Genomic DNA, 20,873 nt, shown 5'->3' on the forward strand with positions numbered 1-20,873 from the left:
AAAACAGCTGCAAAATGTTGACAACTGATCATTGCTTCGGGATCTCGATAAACGTTATTTGAAAAAAACATATTTAGAAAACGCAACCTTGTCTGTTTTCTCCTCGTCGGCAAGCTTTTAACTTGTAGTCTAACACCAAGCTTTGCTTTCTTAGTACGTCATAGAGGGAAAGCGCTTTTATTTTTCCCAGTTAGGAACGGAATTCAGTTTGCAGTCACTCCTCATTCGAGATCGAGAACCGATCGAAAATTAAACTACGCTTGACTTCTGTTGGGCCGTTTCTTCCAAACTATTTTTAGAGCCTAAAATCTGATAAGAAAAAGTACTCCACCTATTCACATAGATGTCAACGAGATCTCATTCATTTAAAGCTCTACTATATAGCCAGAACTCGGGTTTAAATTATTCGGCAAGATTCGGGTATGAAAAAGTTTTGAATTTGAAACCTGGCTAGTGGGGGAGTTTACACCGATAGAAAATTATGATATCATTGCAATTTTGCAATACCGATCTTTTATCGGCTAGTTCAGATATGGCAGATATATATATTGTATGGTATGATATATTGTTTGACTGACTGATTAAAAATGTGATTATTTGACTGCCTGAGTAACCCAGACTGACTGAATGACTGACCGACTGAGTGACTGACTGACTGAGTGACTGAGTGACTGAGTGACTGGCTGGCTGGTTGGCTGGTTGGCTAGCTGACTGACTGACCGAAGGACGGAGAAGCGGAGGCCAGACAAACAGATTGATCTGTGACAGACTACATATTTATTACCCAGACTGACTGACTGAACGACTGCCGCAATTTTTCTATTGGCTTCAGGTTCTTCGCAGCTATGCTATTCCTGCCCGAAATCGGCATCCATGGAAAAATGCGACGCCCAAAGGACACAATACAACTGTTCAATGATTGGCTCCTTTCACACCAAGTGCGCACGCTTCTGTGACTGGAAGAACGGCGTATATCATCGAGAATGTACCATGGATTTCAAGTGCGAGAGAATGCAGATGGAATGCGAGGAAAGAGTGGCAATGCAGGATCAGAAACAGAAAGAACTGGAATGCGAGTACAAGTGCTGTGAGGGAAACCTATGCAATACTGACCCGTGTAACCTGGGGTCGAGCATTCGTCCACGATTGATGGGCATTGTGGGAATTGTCTTTGTCGTGTTAAATGTGATCACGTTCTGTTCGTAAATAACTCGGAGATTGTAAGAGTTAAGATGATTAACAGCTAGTTGTATGTAGTGTGTGTGAATTAAACTGACAGCTGGTGTAATAATTTTGCCGGAAAACTTTTTTCTGTCCGACGTCCTCTCCTTGCTTTGCTCTTTAAGACTTGTTTTCCTCAATCTAATATATATATATTTTTAACGAATTTATTGCGGTCACGAAAAGATAACTGTTTTGTTGCCAATAATTTACTAGTACTCACTAGTGGGCCACGCCGGATATGCTCAACTTGAAAGCCTGAGTCAAGTACTGTCTAGGTGGGTGGAGAGGGTGGTGAAAGAGGGGGTGGGCGAAGGGGGAAGAGGGAGGGTTTGGAATTAGAAAGCCAAATGAAAAGTTTATCGGAGAGCGCAAAGCCACATCCTTTTGTCAAGTCTCGGGCGGGTTCTCCAACGTGATTAGGGTGATCGTCGGAAATTTTGAAAGGATCGTTCATAGGCGTGGATCGAATTCTTAAAAGGTACTAGTTGTTGAACAAACTTTTACCCTATGGCTTTCCTAGTACATGTTCCCGTCATACTTTAACTATAAGGAACCAGGCAAGCTTTCACCTAGTTTAAAGACGAGAGTGATTCACTCTAAGATAATCTTAACCGTACTTCAGTGGACTCTAAGTATACACTTCAAGACATAACACTAAGTTTGTCTGACTGATTTATTTTCCAGATTCATACGAGGAACTCTCACTGTTTTGTTTTGTTTTGTTTTTCCTCTCAGTGTGCCCCCTTACCGATGTCTGAGCCCAGTAAGACACTTCTGAACTTTAATACTCTGTTGTGGCAAATTCTGTGTACTAAAGAGATATACAACAAAAAATAAAACCATTTTTGACAGATGTTTTTTGCCAATCATTATAGAACTCCTTTCTGATCATAGTTGTTCTAACAAAAGACTTCAGAAGCAGGAAAAAAGATACATCACTTCATACAGTACAAACATTAAATATAAGAGTAAAGGGACCAAATCAAATCCAGTAACATTCCTGTCATCCTAAATTTAAGCTTGAAAGGGCTTCCTGTCAAAACCAGTCCAACATTCTACCCAATAATAAAATAATGAATTCATTTATGGAGATTTGATTTCATTCTTTGCTCCAAACTTCTGCCCTTCAAAATGAAGAGATCGATATTCAAGATAAGTCTTGATTCAGAGGCTCAAATTCCGATTGGATTAATGACATTTGTGTCAGTCTCTCAAGCATGGGAGAACTAGTAGATTGCATTATTTGGTACTGTGGTTCACGAAACAAATGAGGGGAAAATTCCATAGGTAGCCATTGCTATTTGTAGTCAAAAATAATTCAATTTCCAAAGAAAAGTTTTGCTTATTTCCACATGCCTCTCTTGTCAAAACCAGGTATTAATCCAATCTATGTGCAACTTGAAAAATATCAACCCACACCGCAAGCCAATACACGTATAGCACATGTGCCCCTGATTACATTTCTATCGTCACTGGCATGTGAATCAAAGTTTTAGCTAACTTATGCATTCTCCATTTCTCAGCACAAAATGAAGTAAACCAATATGTCTCTACCACATCTTCTTGATTCAATACCACACCCCAAATAAATGCCAGGTTACAACAAAATGCAGGGTTTGCACGGGTAAGTTTGAAACGTAAACATGCCCAACATTCACTTGCCATCCATTTGGCATTTAATCAAGAAGATATGATGATAATTGACAGACTCTGATCTACATACTTGTTCGCTAGGCCTAAAAGAGACTATAACAGTATATGAAGTTGAACTAAAAGTCACCCAACAGCTGCCATTTACAAGTTTATGTATGACCTTACTCCTTACCAAGCCACACAAAGGAAACCAAAGAACTTGTAATAGCACCTCTCTAAATTAACGTTACTTAGAAAAGTTTACTTCAGGTCTTTTGCGGTACAAACGAGCTGGAGGAGTAATAATCAGTGCCAAGGTTTAACACAGTTTATTGTGCAGATAAACCCATTAGATATGAACTGAGTGGAGAAAGATCAAGAACAAAACACAATGACCCTGGGTGTGGATCAAACCCAAGTCCAATATTCTAAATGTTACACTGAATTGATGACACTATGGATTCAAAGTAAAATAAATGTTAAGTACAAAAACTAAATTGGGTATGACTTCTTTACTAAAGCCTAATACATCTACCTACTTCAGACTATAAAACATATATTCCATGAAATGAAATAAGGGGACCCAGCAGGGTAAACCTTACACCAATTTATAAATCATTGACGCAAAATATCTACTCTGCAACTAATCTGACTTTGTTCCAGGAATTTCTGATTATCTGTTCGACTTGAGGTGCTTCAGGATGACGCAGCACATGAGGATGGAATGCACCTGGGTTAGGAGACTCCCCTTCCTTCTGGGCACCACTAGCATCATGGTCGTCAACATACATCTCCAGCTCTGTGGCTGTACAGCAGCACAAGCATTTGCGAGTTGTCTTCAATTCCAGATCTTTGAAGAACCTATAATCCATGTACTCCGTTCGAACTGACAAGACATTTGAGAAAAACAAATTACCATCACTTTCTACCATCTCGAGGTCAAATTAACTTTTCATTATCTTCTTGCTAAATTGTTTGGACTCTACACTCTTGAAATACACTATTCGCCACTAGAATTTCCAAGACTTGATATAAGCTCATCCAACATAAATTTTGTGTTGATTTGGAGGGCTCTTTTTGACAGGCTTTTTCTATTAAGTGCCTTGACTAGGCCAGGGTATGTCTTTTTAAGCATTTCTTAAAAGTCTCGAGAACATTTAGGTAAATCTGGATCTATTTTTCTGATGGGTTAATTTGTTCCGAGTTATTAAAACTGAGAAACTTAGCTTTTATCAACCTGAAGTTGATAAGGGCAAATAAACTGCCACAGGAAATTTGAAAAGCTGATGATTTGAGTATTAGCCTTTTATCACAGCAAAGCTGGGGATGGTAGGTTGTGTACATGTTCATATAAAGCATTAGGGAGTTACACCTAAGTTGTAAAGTTCACCGCAGTGAAATACAGCTAGATTTAATAATAATGAAGTGTTATCATTTGTCTCACATTGGGATGACTTGACATGTACATCACAATGTTTCAATTGCATACTGCTAGCCTCCATCACCTGATGAAGACTAACAACTGTTATGCAGTCCAAACACTGCGGTTTACACCATGCAGGTGACCACATTGTGAGACAGACATTTATTATTAATAATACTTTATTCAGTGTTATTACTGGGGATTACAATTGGTATTTAGCAATATAAATTTCAAGAATGAATGAACTAAATGAGAAACATTCACTAATCCCATTTGAGGGTCAATGTGGATTAGAGGAACCTATGTTCAAAATATATTTTCAAACCAAAACTTGTCTTGTGATGTTAGTGGGAAACATATTATAAAGGGCACCTGTTACAGACTTAAAGCACTTTCAAATGGGAGAAGTACTTAAGCAGGGAGGGGGTTGTGTTTTATTGGAAGGAGAGTGCTAATCAATGGTAGCAATGTTAGTGCTGTGTGAATAAAGAAGAATTTGTTGATACAGAAATATGACAGTTCTAAAAATTTACCCTCCATCCACAATCCACAGGGTGGTTCTCGCTTGTAAAACACGCCTTGCCCTGTCACACGCCAGTAGGTCTTAGCTAAGCAGCATGGGCAGAAGTATGCCACGCAGCATTCTCCGCAGTCTTCTTTGTAAGCAATGCCAGGAGCAGGCGTCATTCCAGACCACTTGGCGGCACTGAGTTCAGCTTCTCTCTTTTTCTTCTTTAACAATCCAATTAGCTCTGTCAGATAAATTCTGTCTCCAAGACATGTTATCCCGAGTTCATGAAGGTGACCCTGAACATAAAAATTAATACGTATTTAATTACGTCCCTTCATGACAGTGCATGTACTTTCCCATAACTAACTCGGTGAGCTTCATTCCATCAAAACTACAATGCTTCAGTCTAAGTTACTGTTTGACAATGTCAACTAGTAAGTTTACTTATCACACAAATCATGTAGAGCTACCAAACAATTTCCCACATTAAACTACACTTTCCTATGTTGCACAGAGAGAGGAAAAGGTTGTTTCATTGAGACTGGTATAGACAAACAATAATGGCACATGCTTTATTAACTAGCATAGTGTAGCTAATTAAAATACACTGTCTTATTGTGTTACTTCACCAAGCTTTAAATTTTACGATTTATTATTATGTCTGTCACTCACGCTAGGCTTTGACATTGCTGATTTTAGCAGTAAGGTAGCACTTACTGTATTAAAATTATGTTGGTACCCATGATATTATAAAATCCAGTAAAATGACCCAGCTACATGTAGCTTTCCAGGAATTTTCTGTAGCACAGTGAAAAGAGCACCTGACTTGTAAGTGGAAGGTCATAGGTAAGAACCCCATTAGGGTTCTGTTTCTTTTTAAATTGTCCCATGCTTGAAAAATAGATGATTGATATCATGTCAACTCTTGTCAACAAATGCTCGTATAGTGCCAGTGGAATTCTCTGGTGGCAGCCTTGTATGCAGACACATACGTTGAAGAATTATATCGTATCAACTGTTGTCAAAGAATTGTTTGTATAGGTGGCAGTGGAATTTATTGGTGGGGGCCTTGTAAGCAGACACATATGTTGAAGATTGATGACAATTATTTTAAACTAGTCAAACATTATCTATTGAAAACAAACAGTGAACAGTTCGGTCAGTTGTTAGTTTTGAGTTGCTTTAGGTATATTTGTCAACTCACCTCGTTCAAAAGCATGAGGCATTTACCATTGATCTTGTTCGCATAAAACTGTTCTGCCATATAACCCAATCCAGCACGCTCAAGAAACTGTTGGTTAACCTCCTGTACCGACCAGCCTGTTGACAACAAGGATAAATATGGCTTGTCAGACATATGTAAATCAACTGTTTTATCAGCTATTTTAAAAGAGTCAGTCTTATGACATAAGAGTTGTTTGGACCATATACATGCATGCCTGACTGTGCAAGTGACAGTCAAATGTCTGCACTTAAGATCAAAGTGACCTATGCTGATAGAACCTATGGTTTCCATAGACTGGTGGGCAGGAGTTAACCTCCCCCTGTCATAGCCGCGAGCTATTATGTCAAGAACAGGATGCAATGTAGGTTGGTTAGTTATTTTAATACCTTAAGCAACATGGCTGGAACTACATACAAAAGATCGCAAGGCACAATGGTTCACCTGGTGCTCACTTGACTGAAAGTGCATTTGAAGTACATATCATCACCCCCCTCCCCCCTCCCCCCCCCCCCCACTTTCCGATAATTTGTTGTGGACCAAGTGCTTTGTTACTACTGTAGTTTGACAAATTCTACATTGTGAGAGCAACAAACTGTTTTACCTATAAACTCAACATAATGTCCTTTCCCAGCACTTGAACCCAGACTGTTCAATATGAACCCCAAACAACTAATCCTTATGCCACCTGATCATGACCACCACACTAAGCAAGCACATTTATGCTCTTTATGTACTTCATGTCTTAAGGTCTGACACAAAATGAAAATTGTACAGATGAGGTATTTCTATAGGCGAATCTTTGTTTACACTTCTTGCCTTATTAACATATGCTTATCGCTATCTGATGACGCTAATAAAAGAAAAACTCTGAATATTGAAAGGGCATAACAGTTTCAATTATCTCTGAAAATTTGAGCCCAATACACCGAATGGTTTCGGAGAAATTCTCTTCTAAAAACTCAAATTTTACAGAGAAATGTATGGCTCATTAACTTTTTTGCCACACAGCAATTTTGCAATTTTTGATAGCTGATATTTTCTTCAATATTGCTTGCAAAGAGCTGAAAATTGCACAACTTGCTCAACTTAATCAACTTTTTCAACTTTTGCATTTAGTTCATATATACAGCCATGGCTTCTATGGGTCAAATCGTATGCTAAGGAGCAAAAATGTAAACAATGACGTCAGCAAAGATTCACCTATAAAGCTACCACCATTAATACAGCTTGGAATTATATTAGAGGGAGCATAACCAATTTCTTTGCTGTGCTACATTTGGCATAAGGGCAGTTACATGTAAGTATGTACCAATATCTTCAACATACAACACGGATCAGGTTGTTTGGTTATTTCTTTAAATTTAAATTCCACAATTTTGTAATGTTGCAGTGTTTCTAGGCAACTGTTGCTCCTCGTGCTGGAATAAGAGAACCCTGAATTTCCAACGTCTCCTTTTCCCTAAGACATTTGTAAAAATGGACTTATTGGTGTCCCTTCTTTATAGTTAAATCTCTTCTTACTGACACTTTAGTAACTGATACCTCCATATTATGGACAGTTCAATAGTTATGCCTTCCACCTCTGTGGAAATAGGGTTAACTTCAATCTGTAATGGAGATACTCAGATCTACTCCTTTGATAGGGCAGGAATATTTTGCAGGTTGCAGGTTGAAAAATCGACTTTTAAGTCCGACTGAGTCTACATATTAGCACTTTGGTTAGCCTGAATAGCACTTCGGTTAGCCTAAATTAGCTTAGGTTGCATACCTGCCAACCCTCAGAGTGCAAAAACCTGGAGGCCTTCTTCAGTTCGACTGATGTAAACAGCGTGCAAAAACTACGCCAATGTTGTACCATGTATTGCACAATTTGATTGGTTGATTTCTGACCAATTACGATACTCATTAAATATATATCAATTTGATTGCTCTGTTTCACGTTTTCCGATCGAGAGCAGCTCAAATAAGAGCAACAAATTCCCTTCTTGTTTTATTTTCCTTTTTGAAATCTCGAAAATAACGAAATTAATGAAAAAAAAAATTAAAAAGAGCCACAGTGAGTAGCTCCTGGGAGATTTGGTGCTCTAACCAGAAGACCGGGAAATTTGACGAAAAACTTGGAGACTCTCACGAAAACCGGGAGAATTGGCAGGTCTGAGGTTGCTTGGTTAGCCTTTATACTGGGGTTTATTCTACTTCAACTCAAATAAACAAGTCATTTCAAACTGCAACCTCCAAAATATACCTGCCGCCTTTGATATGTTGATTACAGGCAAAGCTCTTTAATAAAGAGCTTTGCCTGTAATCAACAATTTTCTTACAATCATATGTCACAGGGCTAAGGCAATACTGATAATTTAATTACAATGGATATTTTACTGCTTAAAACAAGCTTGGTAGGGGATCAATAATAATTACTATTGCAATTTATTTGAAAATGATCTGCAGTAGGCAATTTCTCCAGCTAAGGAAAATATATTAGCATACTAAAACAGCACTGCAGTGTCAGGGGATAATCACACCACACTTCTATAGATATTCTTCTGCTTAATTTATCTTAGCAACACTTTATCTTAATGACACTGCAATGCTGCTTTAGCTACATTCATTGAGCTGATAAATAGTTGGCTAGCCCAGGCTTATGTGTGACTAATCTTGAAATCCCTTCATTTAACTCTGACTAGCACATGTTGTACAATTTGTTATCGCAAACTCTACCTCTTGACCAAAGATTTAATCCAGGTTAAGTGCTACTTTAATTTAATTCCCATTCAAACAGCATGATTGACAGTTGCTAAGAAACCATTCAATGATACAAAAAATAAAACAACTAGGGGATCTCCCAGTAAACAGTCATAAATTTCTGTACTTTGAGGGCACGGAAGGCTATGCCCAGTTAAATTCCTGGATAAACTTGGCCACACTAAACACAAACAAAATTCCCCCAACATAGTTCTCCTTTCTCATGACAAGAAATCAAGGCAAGAAATCAAAGGAAAAATTATGATAATTTGCATTTAATGATTCTGTGTACAAAATGCAAGTGGGCATAAATTAATTTTTTTTCACTTTCTATAAGCTTACTGCAGATTTTAAAATAAAATCATACCAGGTTCGGTCATCAACACATAAAAACAAATGTTTGAAACTTTGGACGATTTTAAAATCAAGACAGTAATATTTCATTGTTTCCTACGTTGCACAAAGTAAACAAAACCATCCACGCCAGCAGCCATAATCTAACTTCAGCCTTGTTAAATCACTCAGAGCGAAAGTACGTTATATAAGGCTTTTTGCAATATAACCTTACCACAGACGAAAACAAAATGAGTGGAATAGAACGTTCAAGAAGGCGGTCTGTGATTGACCGCTAACTTCCATAATGTATGCATATCACCGCATACTGCTCACAACAAACACAACAGTGTATATTGCTTTCTCACATTAGGCAAGAAATAAAGGCTTGGACTTTTCTTCAAATAAAAATTGTTCTAATAGAAAAGACCTGTGACACGAAAGATCGAAATTTCCCACTATTTGAAATCAAGAACAGCTATATTGACAACGCCCATGGTCATACTAACATGAGAGTCTGTGGCTCAGCGAACTTGACTCTTCTAATCAAATAAATATTGAGATCAAAACGCACACAGTACCTCGTTCGATTTCCTCGACTCGTTATGTCGCGATCGCGCGCTGAACGCATACAAAATATATGTAAAATACCTAAAAATACCAATGCAATAAAATGTAAAGCTTATGGCGCCGTTTTCTGAAGGCGCGATCCACAATGAGGTAAATAGACGCGAAGTTCGTTTTAAGAAATTATGAAACGTCAAAGGCAAACTTACCGGATACTGTGGCTGGATCTAGGTTGAGTACATACTCCTCTGTGGCCGAGAGTTTGGCCGGCTGGCTGACAACTGGTTTCCCTTCACTCGCCATAACACGTTCTCCACCGTCTTTCCCGGGTAGTGCTTCGTATTGTTGTTTATTGAGGGCCATATTGGTTAATAATTCATGCAAGAGGGTACGCCCTGTTTATAGTCCTGTCACGCCACGGTCAATTGAGTTTGTAAGTGCTCGAAGTTTCCAGGAGACGGGTCAAGTTATTTTCGAACTTTGTTGGACGCCTTCATGGATTGGACGCGTACGAACGTCCATGGCACAGCGAACTGCAAGAATGACACCCCGAGAGCATATTTTTCTCCGCATTCATTCTAAAGTGGATTCAATGTCACGTTTCATTTTCATTTATCCATGCGCAAGTAAAAGTTTTAGAGGCCTTAGAAATACCGTAAAAATACAAAATGCCAGCAGCATGGATCCCTCCTCCATTTCCGGGAAACAAAAATTCGTGGTGCCGCAGATTGATGCGGGGAGGGGCTAGGAAAATTACCCCCAAAAGATTCCCTGCAAAAATCCCACAACAACAAAAACAAAATCTCGTGTAACTGCAAACTCGGAGCCACGCAAAAAGACGTCAATAAAATGTAAAAAAAATTATTAAACATGCTGACCTTGACAAAATTCTTACTCAGAAAAATTCCCCACCCCCTCTCCCTAGAAAAAAAAAACATAATCCCTAGGCAGACAGAGTGAGGCAAAAGATTTTCCCATCAAATAGCGCTAACAGCATCTGGGCATGTTGATTTAGCTAATGCGCTAGTGAAAACGAGCATAGTAGAGACAGCATGATGATGATCGCGGGCAGGATTACCGACGAGGAGAGGGAGGTGTGTAAATACCTCTTGGGAAAGGGCAGTGGCCATAGGTGTTAAGAGTAAATGAAATAATGATTGACGAACTTGCCATAGAGGAGGAGAGGAGAACTACGAGAGCGGCAGTTTCCCTGTTCAACACGTAGTCGTGAACTCGTTTTCAGAAGGGAATTCTTTTTAAAACCAACTTCCAGTTTGTTCGTTTACTTAACAAACTGACGTCATTTTTTACGCCTCTGTCCTGTTATTGATGATAAATTCCGTCATAACATTGTCAGTGGCTGTGGAACCACGAGCCGCAGGCGTGTGGTTCCACAGTTTCCCTTAAAAAGCATATTCCAGTGTTTCATTTTCACTTTCAGCCATTTCACAAATGTAAAAAAATTCAAAGTTGCTACATTTTTAACAAATCTTTTCTTTTTTTTAATTTCATAATAAAGAAAGGTATCTAATATAGTGAAACAGGGCTCCTACTCTTTTCAAAGACAAAGGCCGTATGTGAAGCGTTTTGAATAAGTTCTTCCCAGCCGCTAGCAAAACGAAAACAACAGCACACCATGAAAAGTACTGGCTAAGCAATGGAAGTTTCCAACATACAGGGGTCAAAATGCCCAAAAACCTACTTAAAATGTGTAGTCATGATTTATAAGAAATCAACTTGTACCACAATGCGTAATAATTTAAGACTGTCGACAGCTTTTCACCTGGGAAGCTGCTATTTATCCCTAATGACGTCACTTACAATGAAGGCTAATACCTTCTGAAATGGTATGACATAGGCATGTAAAGAGCAAGTCCAAGTTGCTTGAGAAATGTGAAAGCACGACTGACAAAAGAAGACTATTGACAAACAATCATCTAAAAATGTCTTTAAATACCTAGGGTTGTGTATAATAACTCAAAACATTGAGGACCAAAACTTCACAACGTTTGCTTGGCCTAACTTTTTACATGCATGTCCTATACAAAAAGTGGATCTAGTACATGGACAAACTATCAATGAGTTGTTAATTTCTTATTTTCTCCTTATAATTTCTGTGCTGGCCTGTTTTAAGGGGCATGCAGTTAAGTCCTTTGTAGCAATATCCTTAGGTTTCTCTTCATGAAACATGTTTTAGACAAGCAGGTCAAATGGTTAAAACAAAACAAAACAAAACAAAAGCAAACCTGAGAGCAGACTCTATGATTAGACACAACAGTTTCCTTTCTTTTAGCCTGCAAACAGGCTCCCGGACGGGTTTTAGTGCGAGGTGGCCAATTGTGGTCCAGGGCAAGCGGAGCAGGCCATGCCCCACTTGCTTTGCCCGCAGAATTCTTTATTTTGCACTCATTGGCCTGCTTTGCTCACCAAATTGTCTTTCTGCCCTCACTGAGAGCCTGTTCACAGGCTATCTTTCTATCTTTCTGTTCTTTTCTTTGGATCAGGCTAGACTTGCCCATACAAAAATCCACAAATCATATTAAATTCTGATACAGAAAGAACTTAAACTCATTGAATTTAGGCAAGGTGAAGAAGCAGTTAACATTTGACGGTATAGTGCTACTTTTCATCATCACCATTCGAATATTTCTTTCTTTATACTGGATAAATGTTATAAACCTGTGTCCATCAAAGTGTCTTGTACTATAACTAAAGTGTATTTCCCAGTTGCTCGTCATGAACCTTTGCCTCTACAGACATAAGCTTTGCACATACAACATGTGTCACTTACAGTGGTGTATTTAATAACTAATAGAGCCTTGACAATGGATGCTAACATAAGAAACAATATTGTTCATAACTTTTGATGTAAGAGATTTTAAAACTTATTTTCTACTCTCAAAAAATGTAAGCCAGTCATGCAAGGTCACTGAGACTGTACCTTCCTTTTATCTACTGTACAGCCAGTGCAAGCGATAAGTCATGAAAAAACTTGAATCCATGACTGATCACTTGTACTGTACAAAACTGAAAACAAGCAACTGCTACAACGTGTCACTGAGTCATCTTGTTAAACTATCTATGACTTACACACCACAAGACTTGATAAACAGGGCCATTTATATTTTGATTTCTAACAGGTAAGAGTCGGTTGACTCCAGGAGTAAATACAAAAATTAAGTTACTACAATCGTGGGACCACTTTAACAAGCTAGCACTGACTACTAAATAAGAAACGACTCAGTCACAACTCCAGGAATCAAGGAACATGCCACCTGCTAGCCATGGGCCCCTTCTAGTGGGAGGCCTATAAAAGGGCACTTGTGAAGGCTCATAATAAGGACCTCTTGAACACCATTGACAACTCTATACAAAAAGAGCACTTCCAATCTGGGGTAGGTAGCTCCACGCTTGCTATGGGAGTTTTTGTCAGTCGTCGTCATCATCATCTTCGTCGTCTTCTCTCTTTCTCTTTTCTCCTCTCCTGTCGGGTTCTCCTGTCTCTTCTTCCTCTTCCTCCTCTTCCTCCTCTTCTTCTTCATCTTCCTCATCAGGGTTGAAGTCCTCCCCTTCTTCCTCATCCTAGGAAAACAAAATAAGTGAACACTCCATAAACTAGAGGACTTTCAACAAGATTTGAAGCAGGTGGCTGCTGTGGTGCAGCACCAGCGAGACAGTAATATGAGAGGTTGAAGACAACTTCCTCTAGATAGTCAACTATGAAAACTGCTAACATTATAGTTCTTCTTAAGTGCTATAACGTAACATGCTCAAAAGTCACCACCAAACCTCGTTTGCATGGCATTTTTCTCAACCCTTCTTTCCTGTGGTGTTGTTTTCATGTAAGTATTCTTTTCATCATTGCTGCCTTGGAAATTAGTTCATGATAAAATTTAAAATTTCCATACTCAAACTGAGGCTTGGTAGTGATTTTAGCAAGTCTGGCAAGTGCCAGCTCTAATTGAAAGTACTACACTTATGCACCAAAACATGCTTTTAGTCAGATAGGTGTCCAGGCATCCTGTGGATGGCCACTTTTCAGAGAAAATTGTTTTATTCCATATGTTGCCTCATAACTTGTTCATTTGAGCAGGCCCTATAGCACATTTTGGATGCCCACTCTTTAAATCCTGGCTAGAAATCTGCACCAAAGTAAGGTTAATTGGACTCTATAGAGAGCCAAGTACTAAGTGGAATTTTTGGGTGTAAAGACACCTGCTATACGAGTCATACCAACAGCAGTAAGACATTCACAATGTTTCAGCCAGAAAATTTTACTTGAGGGCCAAAGTGGTCACTGAAAATCTTTTTTAGGGGCCAATTTTTTAGGAAAGGGGCCAATAAATTGAAAGCTACAGAAGGGAAAAATGCATCAGGGTACCAAGGAAAATAAAGCAGTTTGTTACGATCTATGATAAAATTTAATAAGTGCTTTTTGAAGTGTTTCTACTCAATAAAGTTTCTTTTGAATCAGATACTAGTATGATGGATCCCTGCATTACAAGTGAACAATCCTTAGGCATACATGACATAGTCAATGATCAAAGGTTTGCAATGCATTATAGGGCGATTTCAAACACGGCCATCCATTTGGAAGTTTTCCGATGTGAGAGAATCAATACAGCAAAGCAAAAGGACGGATTGACTTCTTTTCTTATGTTGAATGTTTTAGAGGCAAAGATCTTTCAATATGATTTTCTAGAAAGACATAATGTGTGACAAAATAACTGTTATTGATCGTCAACACAGAGAAATGTAGTCGCCATGATGCCATATTATAGCGACAAAACCAGAATTTTTGGTCGCCAAGGGTGAAATGTTTGTTGCATTGGCGATCATATCGATCACAATTTGAAGCCCTTGGATAGCTTTTAAAATATATGCCTGTGTTAAGCCTGCAGTCTTGTTAAAGAAAAGGGCCAAATTGGCCCTTTTTTTTGTTTTTCTGGGGGCCATATCTGCTTGTAACACGGGATTCCTGTAATGGCGTGCTCTGGCCAAAACACTGATTCAACAGATTTAGATCCCTACAAACTACTCTTTGACAGAAGCAAACTTTAGACTTATCCCTGAGAACTTTCGGCTGGTAACCTTGGGCAAGAGCTTGCCTGAAGGGAAAGCTATTATAAATTTGTGCCTCACACTACAAGGGCTTTGATGTCATCAAATGGTAACACCCCTTTGCAACCATCCACTAAAATTTACCTCTAAGTTTTCTTTCTGTAAATAATCTAGACCAGGTTCCTCCTCATCTTCTCCTTCATCCTCTTCATCTTCCTCATCTTCATCTTCATCACCCTCTGAATAAATATTCAAAGATTTGTTTATACTTGCCATAAAAAAGCAAAACACTTAAACCAATTCCAATCAGCCGAGGAGAAATTAAGTGTCACCATGGTTCAAATATTCCTAGCTACAGATTGAACCTTGCAATCTTGAACTTGGACATCTTGAACCCCCTGTATCTCTTACTCAAATCACTTCTCCTTGATTGAGCTTTTTCAGCCATTTTGAGTGTCAGATACTGGTGTGAAACTCTAGGGTGTGGTTTAACAAAAATTTTGAGGAGCCCAAAGGTTTCTAACCATGAAATCCTGGGTACCCAGCACTTGAGTTTGTTTGAAAAAAGTGAGTTTTCCAGTCGCCCAGGGGCAAAAGGTAGTAGCCTGTGGCACAGGAATGCTCCTAGAGGACATCCCTGGTTAAACTGTAGTTTTACTCTTGGAAACTGGCTTAAAAGGTTAGGAATCATTTCATTTCATCATTTAGGAATCATCGTTTCTATTAGATTTTATTGGGAAGTGAAAAATTGAATGTGCATTATGTTAACAGACCTTCACCTTCTACGCCCTCATCGTCATCATCACCACTTGATCCCTCTTCGTCATCTACATCATCTTCGTCGTCATCCTCCCCTAAAAGTAAGATTTATTGAATGTCAAAAGTATCACTATTGTCTTTGTTGAACAGTCTTAACTACAAGTTACATGCATAAATTGTGGTTGAATTTGTTTGGCTAAGTGATTATACTACAAAAAAAAAACTTAATGATGAGCAATAAGCTTTCTGTACAGTAGTCACCAAATTAGAAATGTATTTGGAAAATTTAGTTGCCAAATGTTTCTTCCCTGCTATGCCAACCAAAATTGTCATGGCTTCAAGCTGAACTTGTCCACAATGCTGAATGTAACAGGGGGCGGAGAAGACGAGGCTATTTTTGGCCTTTTATTCATGGCTAGTTGTGACTGCCCATGTGACATTTCACACTTTCATTACAAAGAATTTTACAGAAAAAGCATCCAGAGACTAGAACTATTCTCCAATTATTTTATGTGGAATAAATGATAAAACTCTACCTTAACTTTTCTCATGCTATGTGACTCATTCTATTTTATGCAGGTAAATCACAGCAGCACTGTTACCTTCACCATCTTCATCATCGTCATCTTCGTCTCCTTCATCATCTTCATCGCCTTCATCATCTGTCCAGGATAAGATAAGGACAGTGAATACCGTAATCATATCTCACTCTGATCAAAGCATATTGAAATGGTGAGTAAAATTCTTCCTAGAAGTAAATTGGTGCTCTGAAGTCCAAACTAGGTTGAAGCCCTGGCCAGCATTATTGTTTTGGGTCCTTGGCCAGGGCACTTTACTCTCACAGTGCCTTTCTCCACCCAGGTTTATAAATTGACACAGGCAAATTAAATGCTAGTGGTAACTTTGTCATGAGCTGTAATCCATCAAGGGGAGTTGAAATGCTCCTAGTCTTTTAATGACAAGGAGCCCGGAGATAAATACGGGCCTGATTGGCCACTACATTCAAACATAGATTTTACATGCCTGAACCTTATTCTTCCTAGCTAAAGGCAAATTTAGTGAGCTCAAGCTAGAAAGAAGAGTGATTCTGATGGAAAGTGGTTGTGTCTTGTTTTAATAACTCAATTAATACCTAATTAATATCTTAATTTTTAAAACAGGAAAGTGGTTGGCTTTTAAAACAAAATAGTCTAATGTGATACCTCTAAGCCCTGCAGTTTATCTTAAAGCAATATCTTGAGACTGGTTGTAAACAATTTTGACCACAGGTGATCCTATGTATGATACCCAGGCAGTTGGTTAGCAAATTCAGGTTGCCACATATCAGTGAAGTCTCATTCTATCACAGGATTTGTTTACTTTGTCTCACGTGGCCCAGTTACAAAAGTCACGCCTAAAACTCAGTATTTTTATGCTCATTTAATTTTCATGAAAGACCTCAAGAGGCACACAACTGCCTTCTGGTGGATAACACTCTCTTCCTTGCTGTGCAGTTGAGAAACTCTGAATACCATGGTTTGATTACGGCGAGACAATGAGTGGCGAAAACTGCTATGCCTGAATAATCACTGATATTTTACATCTGCCATGACAAATCATTTTTTGGTACAGTCTGACCTCACTAATTTGAACTCGGTTATTTTGAATTCCCTGTTACTTTGAACTCAATCTCATTTCTCTTGGATTTGTCCTTCAGTCGTTTAGTGACGGCTTTTTGGAACTTCCTCATTTCCCCTGAGAGTTCAAAATAGCAGGGTTCAATTGTACTTAATTTTGTCTGAATATAACTCTGTTTCATGGCCAGATACAAGTCCAGAGAGAATTATTGAAATTAATAGGAATTATTCAATCAAAATATAAGTGTCTAAGGTTATAGTATATGACTTTGCAAGTGCTGTCAACCAAGATTGTTTATCAACACAACATTACTGATGGCCATTAGTCAATACCTAGTGTAACACCTTTCACCCTTGAAATGAACAGACAGAAACACACCTTTGGTTCAAACATCCAAAATAGGACAACAAAAAAACAACACAATATCAAGCCAATCATTACCTAATGCTTCCTTAATTTTCAACGATCAAAGCAGGAAAAAAGATATTCAAAAGCACAACAGAGAAATGGCCTTACAATTTGTAAATCCCTACATGGCCAAAAAAGATCTGTCGATGTTCAAATGAATTTAGTCATTGAAATAATCAGATCAGATCACGGTTTCTCCCATAGCCCTATTGAAATTTGATCCGATTCCGACATAAAAAGTGAACTCAAAATACAAACCTCGCTACAACAGGAGTACTTATGCTACAACATAAGATTGCCCAACGTAACCAAAATCTACAACACGACAACGAAAACAAAATCCTAAAATAGCGTCGAAAATAGAAATGCGCGGGAATTTCATTCAATGCATGGTGCCCGCTTTTCGCGACCATTTATTTTCCCCCCGTGATAAAATAAGTACGAAAATACCAAAGAAACCCTCATGTAACTGTTCACATACGAAAGGACAACAACTTATTTCTGTCCCGCGACGAAAATGCAAAAGAATCGTTTGATTTGGCGTTTGAATTAGCTTTTCACTCAATTCTTCTTTATCCTGCCGGGCCCTTGCATATTTTAACGCGCTGCGCCAAAAGGATCATGCAAACTTCAATTTATTTCAAAGTTTTCAATTCTGAGGATGGTCGAGGATAGTTTCGTTTTCCTTTTGACGACGCTTTCAGTCCGGAACATTACAAAACAATTGAAAAAGGAATCAAAACTTGCCTTCCTCGCCGTCCTCTTCTCCAGAGGAATCTGTGTCCTCCGCTTCATTGCCGTATCTAATGGCGGACAAGAACAGTAAAGCAATAAAATGCGAGCACAGACAATGAATTGTATAACTGCGAATAAGCAACAGAAGGAAGGCGCAAGCAATTTGCGCTCTCGTCTTGCCTTACCTGTCATAACCGTCGAGATATTTCAGGGATGGTATCATTTTAAATATTTCGGCTCTGTATCCCTCTATCGTCGTTACCTCGCAGTTCAGTAGATCCAAACTTTTTAAATTTTGTAGTTTTGACTATCGAAGAGAAAAGAGTCACAACACATTAGAGCTACTTGGAAATAGCCAGGCCGCAAACACAAAAATAACAAAAGCTCCCGCTCAATTCGTAGTCAAATTTACAAGTTGATCGATACTGGCTCCGCGTCTCATCCTCAGACGATTACTCAGAACATTTGTACTTACCAAGGGTTCTAAAGTTTCGAGATCTTTTATTCTGTTATTACTGAGGCTCAAATGCGCTAATTTCGGTGATCCCTGAAGAGACTGTAGGCCTGATGTTATCCTGTTTTCGCCAAGTTCCAGCTGGGAATAAAGAGATACGAATACTGAGTATCTAAAGCTGCTACAAACGCGTAAGGAACTTTCAAAATAGCCCAGGTAGGGTGCAAACACATGAAGGAGTACAACATACGCTCTCCAAAAAAAATTCACTTACCCGAGTCAGATTCGGTAAATTGGGAAAATTTTTCAAATTTGTCAGCCCAACTTTGATCAAAGACAGCCTCTCCAAGTTGACAAATTCATCTGTTAGACCGACGACATTAGTGGAATAACAATTGTCCAAGATGAGCTCGACAATCTGCAAAACAACAAAAGCACATGGAGAAGGGACGACTCACAAAATAGCCGATTTACTGCACTTTCTACCCACTAATCGAGCCAAAGGCTCAAAATTCATCGAGACGAGATCCTTAGAGCTCAAAAGACCCGAGGTTCTACCTCATCCGGTTTTCTTTTGCCGCACTCTAAAGCGATCCGTTTCTCCATCCTTGTGTTGTTCGTTATAGCTGGAGTCGCATTATCCATTGCACCTTTCTACAAAATCGAACGATTTAGCTCGCCTCGCGCCACGGTAGCATTTTCCCCAGAGGGGGTACAATAGATTGTCTCCGCGTGGCCCTGCAAAAATAACGAATGTTTTGGACGAATGTAAACATGGTAACGAGAAAATCTCTTTTGATCCTGCGTCAAAAAGAACACCTTAACGTTCAAATGAAGCTCAAAAGTGACGAAGCCGATAATTCTATACCTAAGTTAGCCAGATGCTGTTATTATGGACGTTTCAAAGGGCAGTTTGGAATCCAAAATTCAAAATAACTGATAATACAAACAAATCTCAGAGAAGCCAAACAGACCATTTTACTCCAAAATTACGTCAAAAAGTACACCAAAGCAAGATGTATCGACAATACACCAACTCAATCCAAAGTTTTTTTTCTCACACGAGGTAAACGACGCGTAAAGAAACGCTTGTGTTTACAGTAATTATATTCTCCTAACTTACCAAGCTACGTCACCATAAGGCAAGCCTTCAGTCACGTGACCACAGCAGCCATCTTGGTCGCTTCGAAGGCAAAATTTTTGCAAATTTTGTCCTAATATTTCGAAACAAAGCCACTATATTGCAAAATTCGACTGTCGAAATAGTGAGACGTACACACCAGGGCCACAGCCATACATTTTCTGGCTGAAAACCTGTGAAACAGTGAGAATTCCACACTCGCCATTGTTTGCCTTCGGTACAAGCACTGGCGACACGCGATTTCAGATCTCTCCCTCCATCCGCCATATGAACCGTAAGAAAGCATTTCCTTCAGACGAAGAAACGCTACTGTAAATTGAAAAAGAGGAGAACTTCATTTCTAAGGCGAAAGCGGACCTCTGGGTGTGTCTACGAAATTTTCCTTCAACAATGTCCGCTCGATTTCATGAAGTCCATCAAAGCACTCGGACTTGTAGCGAACATTGTGGCAATTCATCAAGCCCCCTCCAGTGATATCCCATAATTTCCCATCTCTCCGTGGCGAATCTTGTCAGTCGCGTCAGCTGAAAGATTTTTCTACGGCCTCAGAAAGCGCAGCACACCATCACTTTTGCACCAAACACACGATAAACCAGTGAAAAGATTATTTAGGTCTCTAATTTAGGAAAAATGCAGCCATGTTACTTCCGATTTATATTTCCTTTTACGTTCAATCGATAGCAGTGTACGCTTTCAGTAATCCAAAGCCATGTTTGTAGTATATTTTCAGAAACTGTTTAGATGCCAACGTTTGAAAACGAGGCTGCAAAGCGAAGATTCGTGCTTGTTGCCCGGGCTAAAGAGTCTGTACTGCGTGTGTTAGACGTCTGGGAAAACACTTGGATTTCAGCAACTCAGACGATTTAATTTGTTATAATTCCGGCCTCGACTTAAATAAACGAAAAAGAGAACTTTATTTGGCCTTTCAAAGGAAATAATTATACATTCACAAGATCAAGGGACCAATATTTAAGGTACCCTTTAGAAGGTGTCACGATGTGGTCTACAGATCTGGCTAACCGGATCGTTATATAGGTGTCT

General features: G+C 39.0%; 3 protein-coding genes across 4 annotated transcripts in view; all 3 read right to left on the reverse strand.

Moving 5' to 3' along the window:
* Positions 1–20,873, reverse strand: part of LOC145479484 (uncharacterized) — a 106,273-nt gene that overhangs the window by 56,175 nt on the left and 29,225 nt on the right. The window lies entirely within an intron of this gene.
* LOC145479437 (uncharacterized) lies at positions 1,986–10,020 on the reverse strand. Its single transcript, XM_081457804.1, has 4 exons — positions 9,867–10,020; positions 5,995–6,110; positions 4,813–5,086; positions 1,986–3,742 (listed from the first exon to the last, which is right to left on the reverse strand). The coding sequence occupies exons 1-4, from the start codon at positions 10,018–10,020 to the stop codon at positions 3,489–3,491; spliced, it is 798 nt and encodes a 265-aa protein (XP_081313930.1). The 3' UTR covers positions 1,986–3,488.
* On the reverse strand, positions 10,000–19,411 carry LOC145479435 (acidic leucine-rich nuclear phosphoprotein 32 family member A-like). Of its 2 annotated transcripts, none has more exons than XM_081457803.1 (9): positions 19,250–19,411; positions 18,966–19,109; positions 18,713–18,832; positions 18,423–18,544; positions 18,250–18,305; positions 16,080–16,139; positions 15,498–15,572; positions 14,863–14,957; positions 10,000–13,239 (listed from the first exon to the last, which is right to left on the reverse strand). In XM_081457803.1, the coding sequence occupies exons 1-9, from the start codon at positions 19,334–19,336 to the stop codon at positions 13,087–13,089; spliced, it is 912 nt and encodes a 303-aa protein (XP_081313929.1). In that variant the 5' UTR covers positions 19,337–19,411; the 3' UTR covers positions 10,000–13,086. The 2 variants fall into 2 exon arrangements, with proteins under 2 accessions (XP_081313929.1, XP_081313928.1); XM_081457802.1 differs by having other exon boundaries at positions 15,492–15,572; positions 19,250–19,394.

This window comes from Orbicella franksi, chromosome 2, assembly GCF_964199315.1.
Source record: "Orbicella franksi chromosome 2, jaOrbFran1.1, whole genome shotgun sequence".
Classification (NCBI taxonomy): domain Eukaryota; kingdom Metazoa; phylum Cnidaria; class Anthozoa; order Scleractinia; family Merulinidae; genus Orbicella; species Orbicella franksi.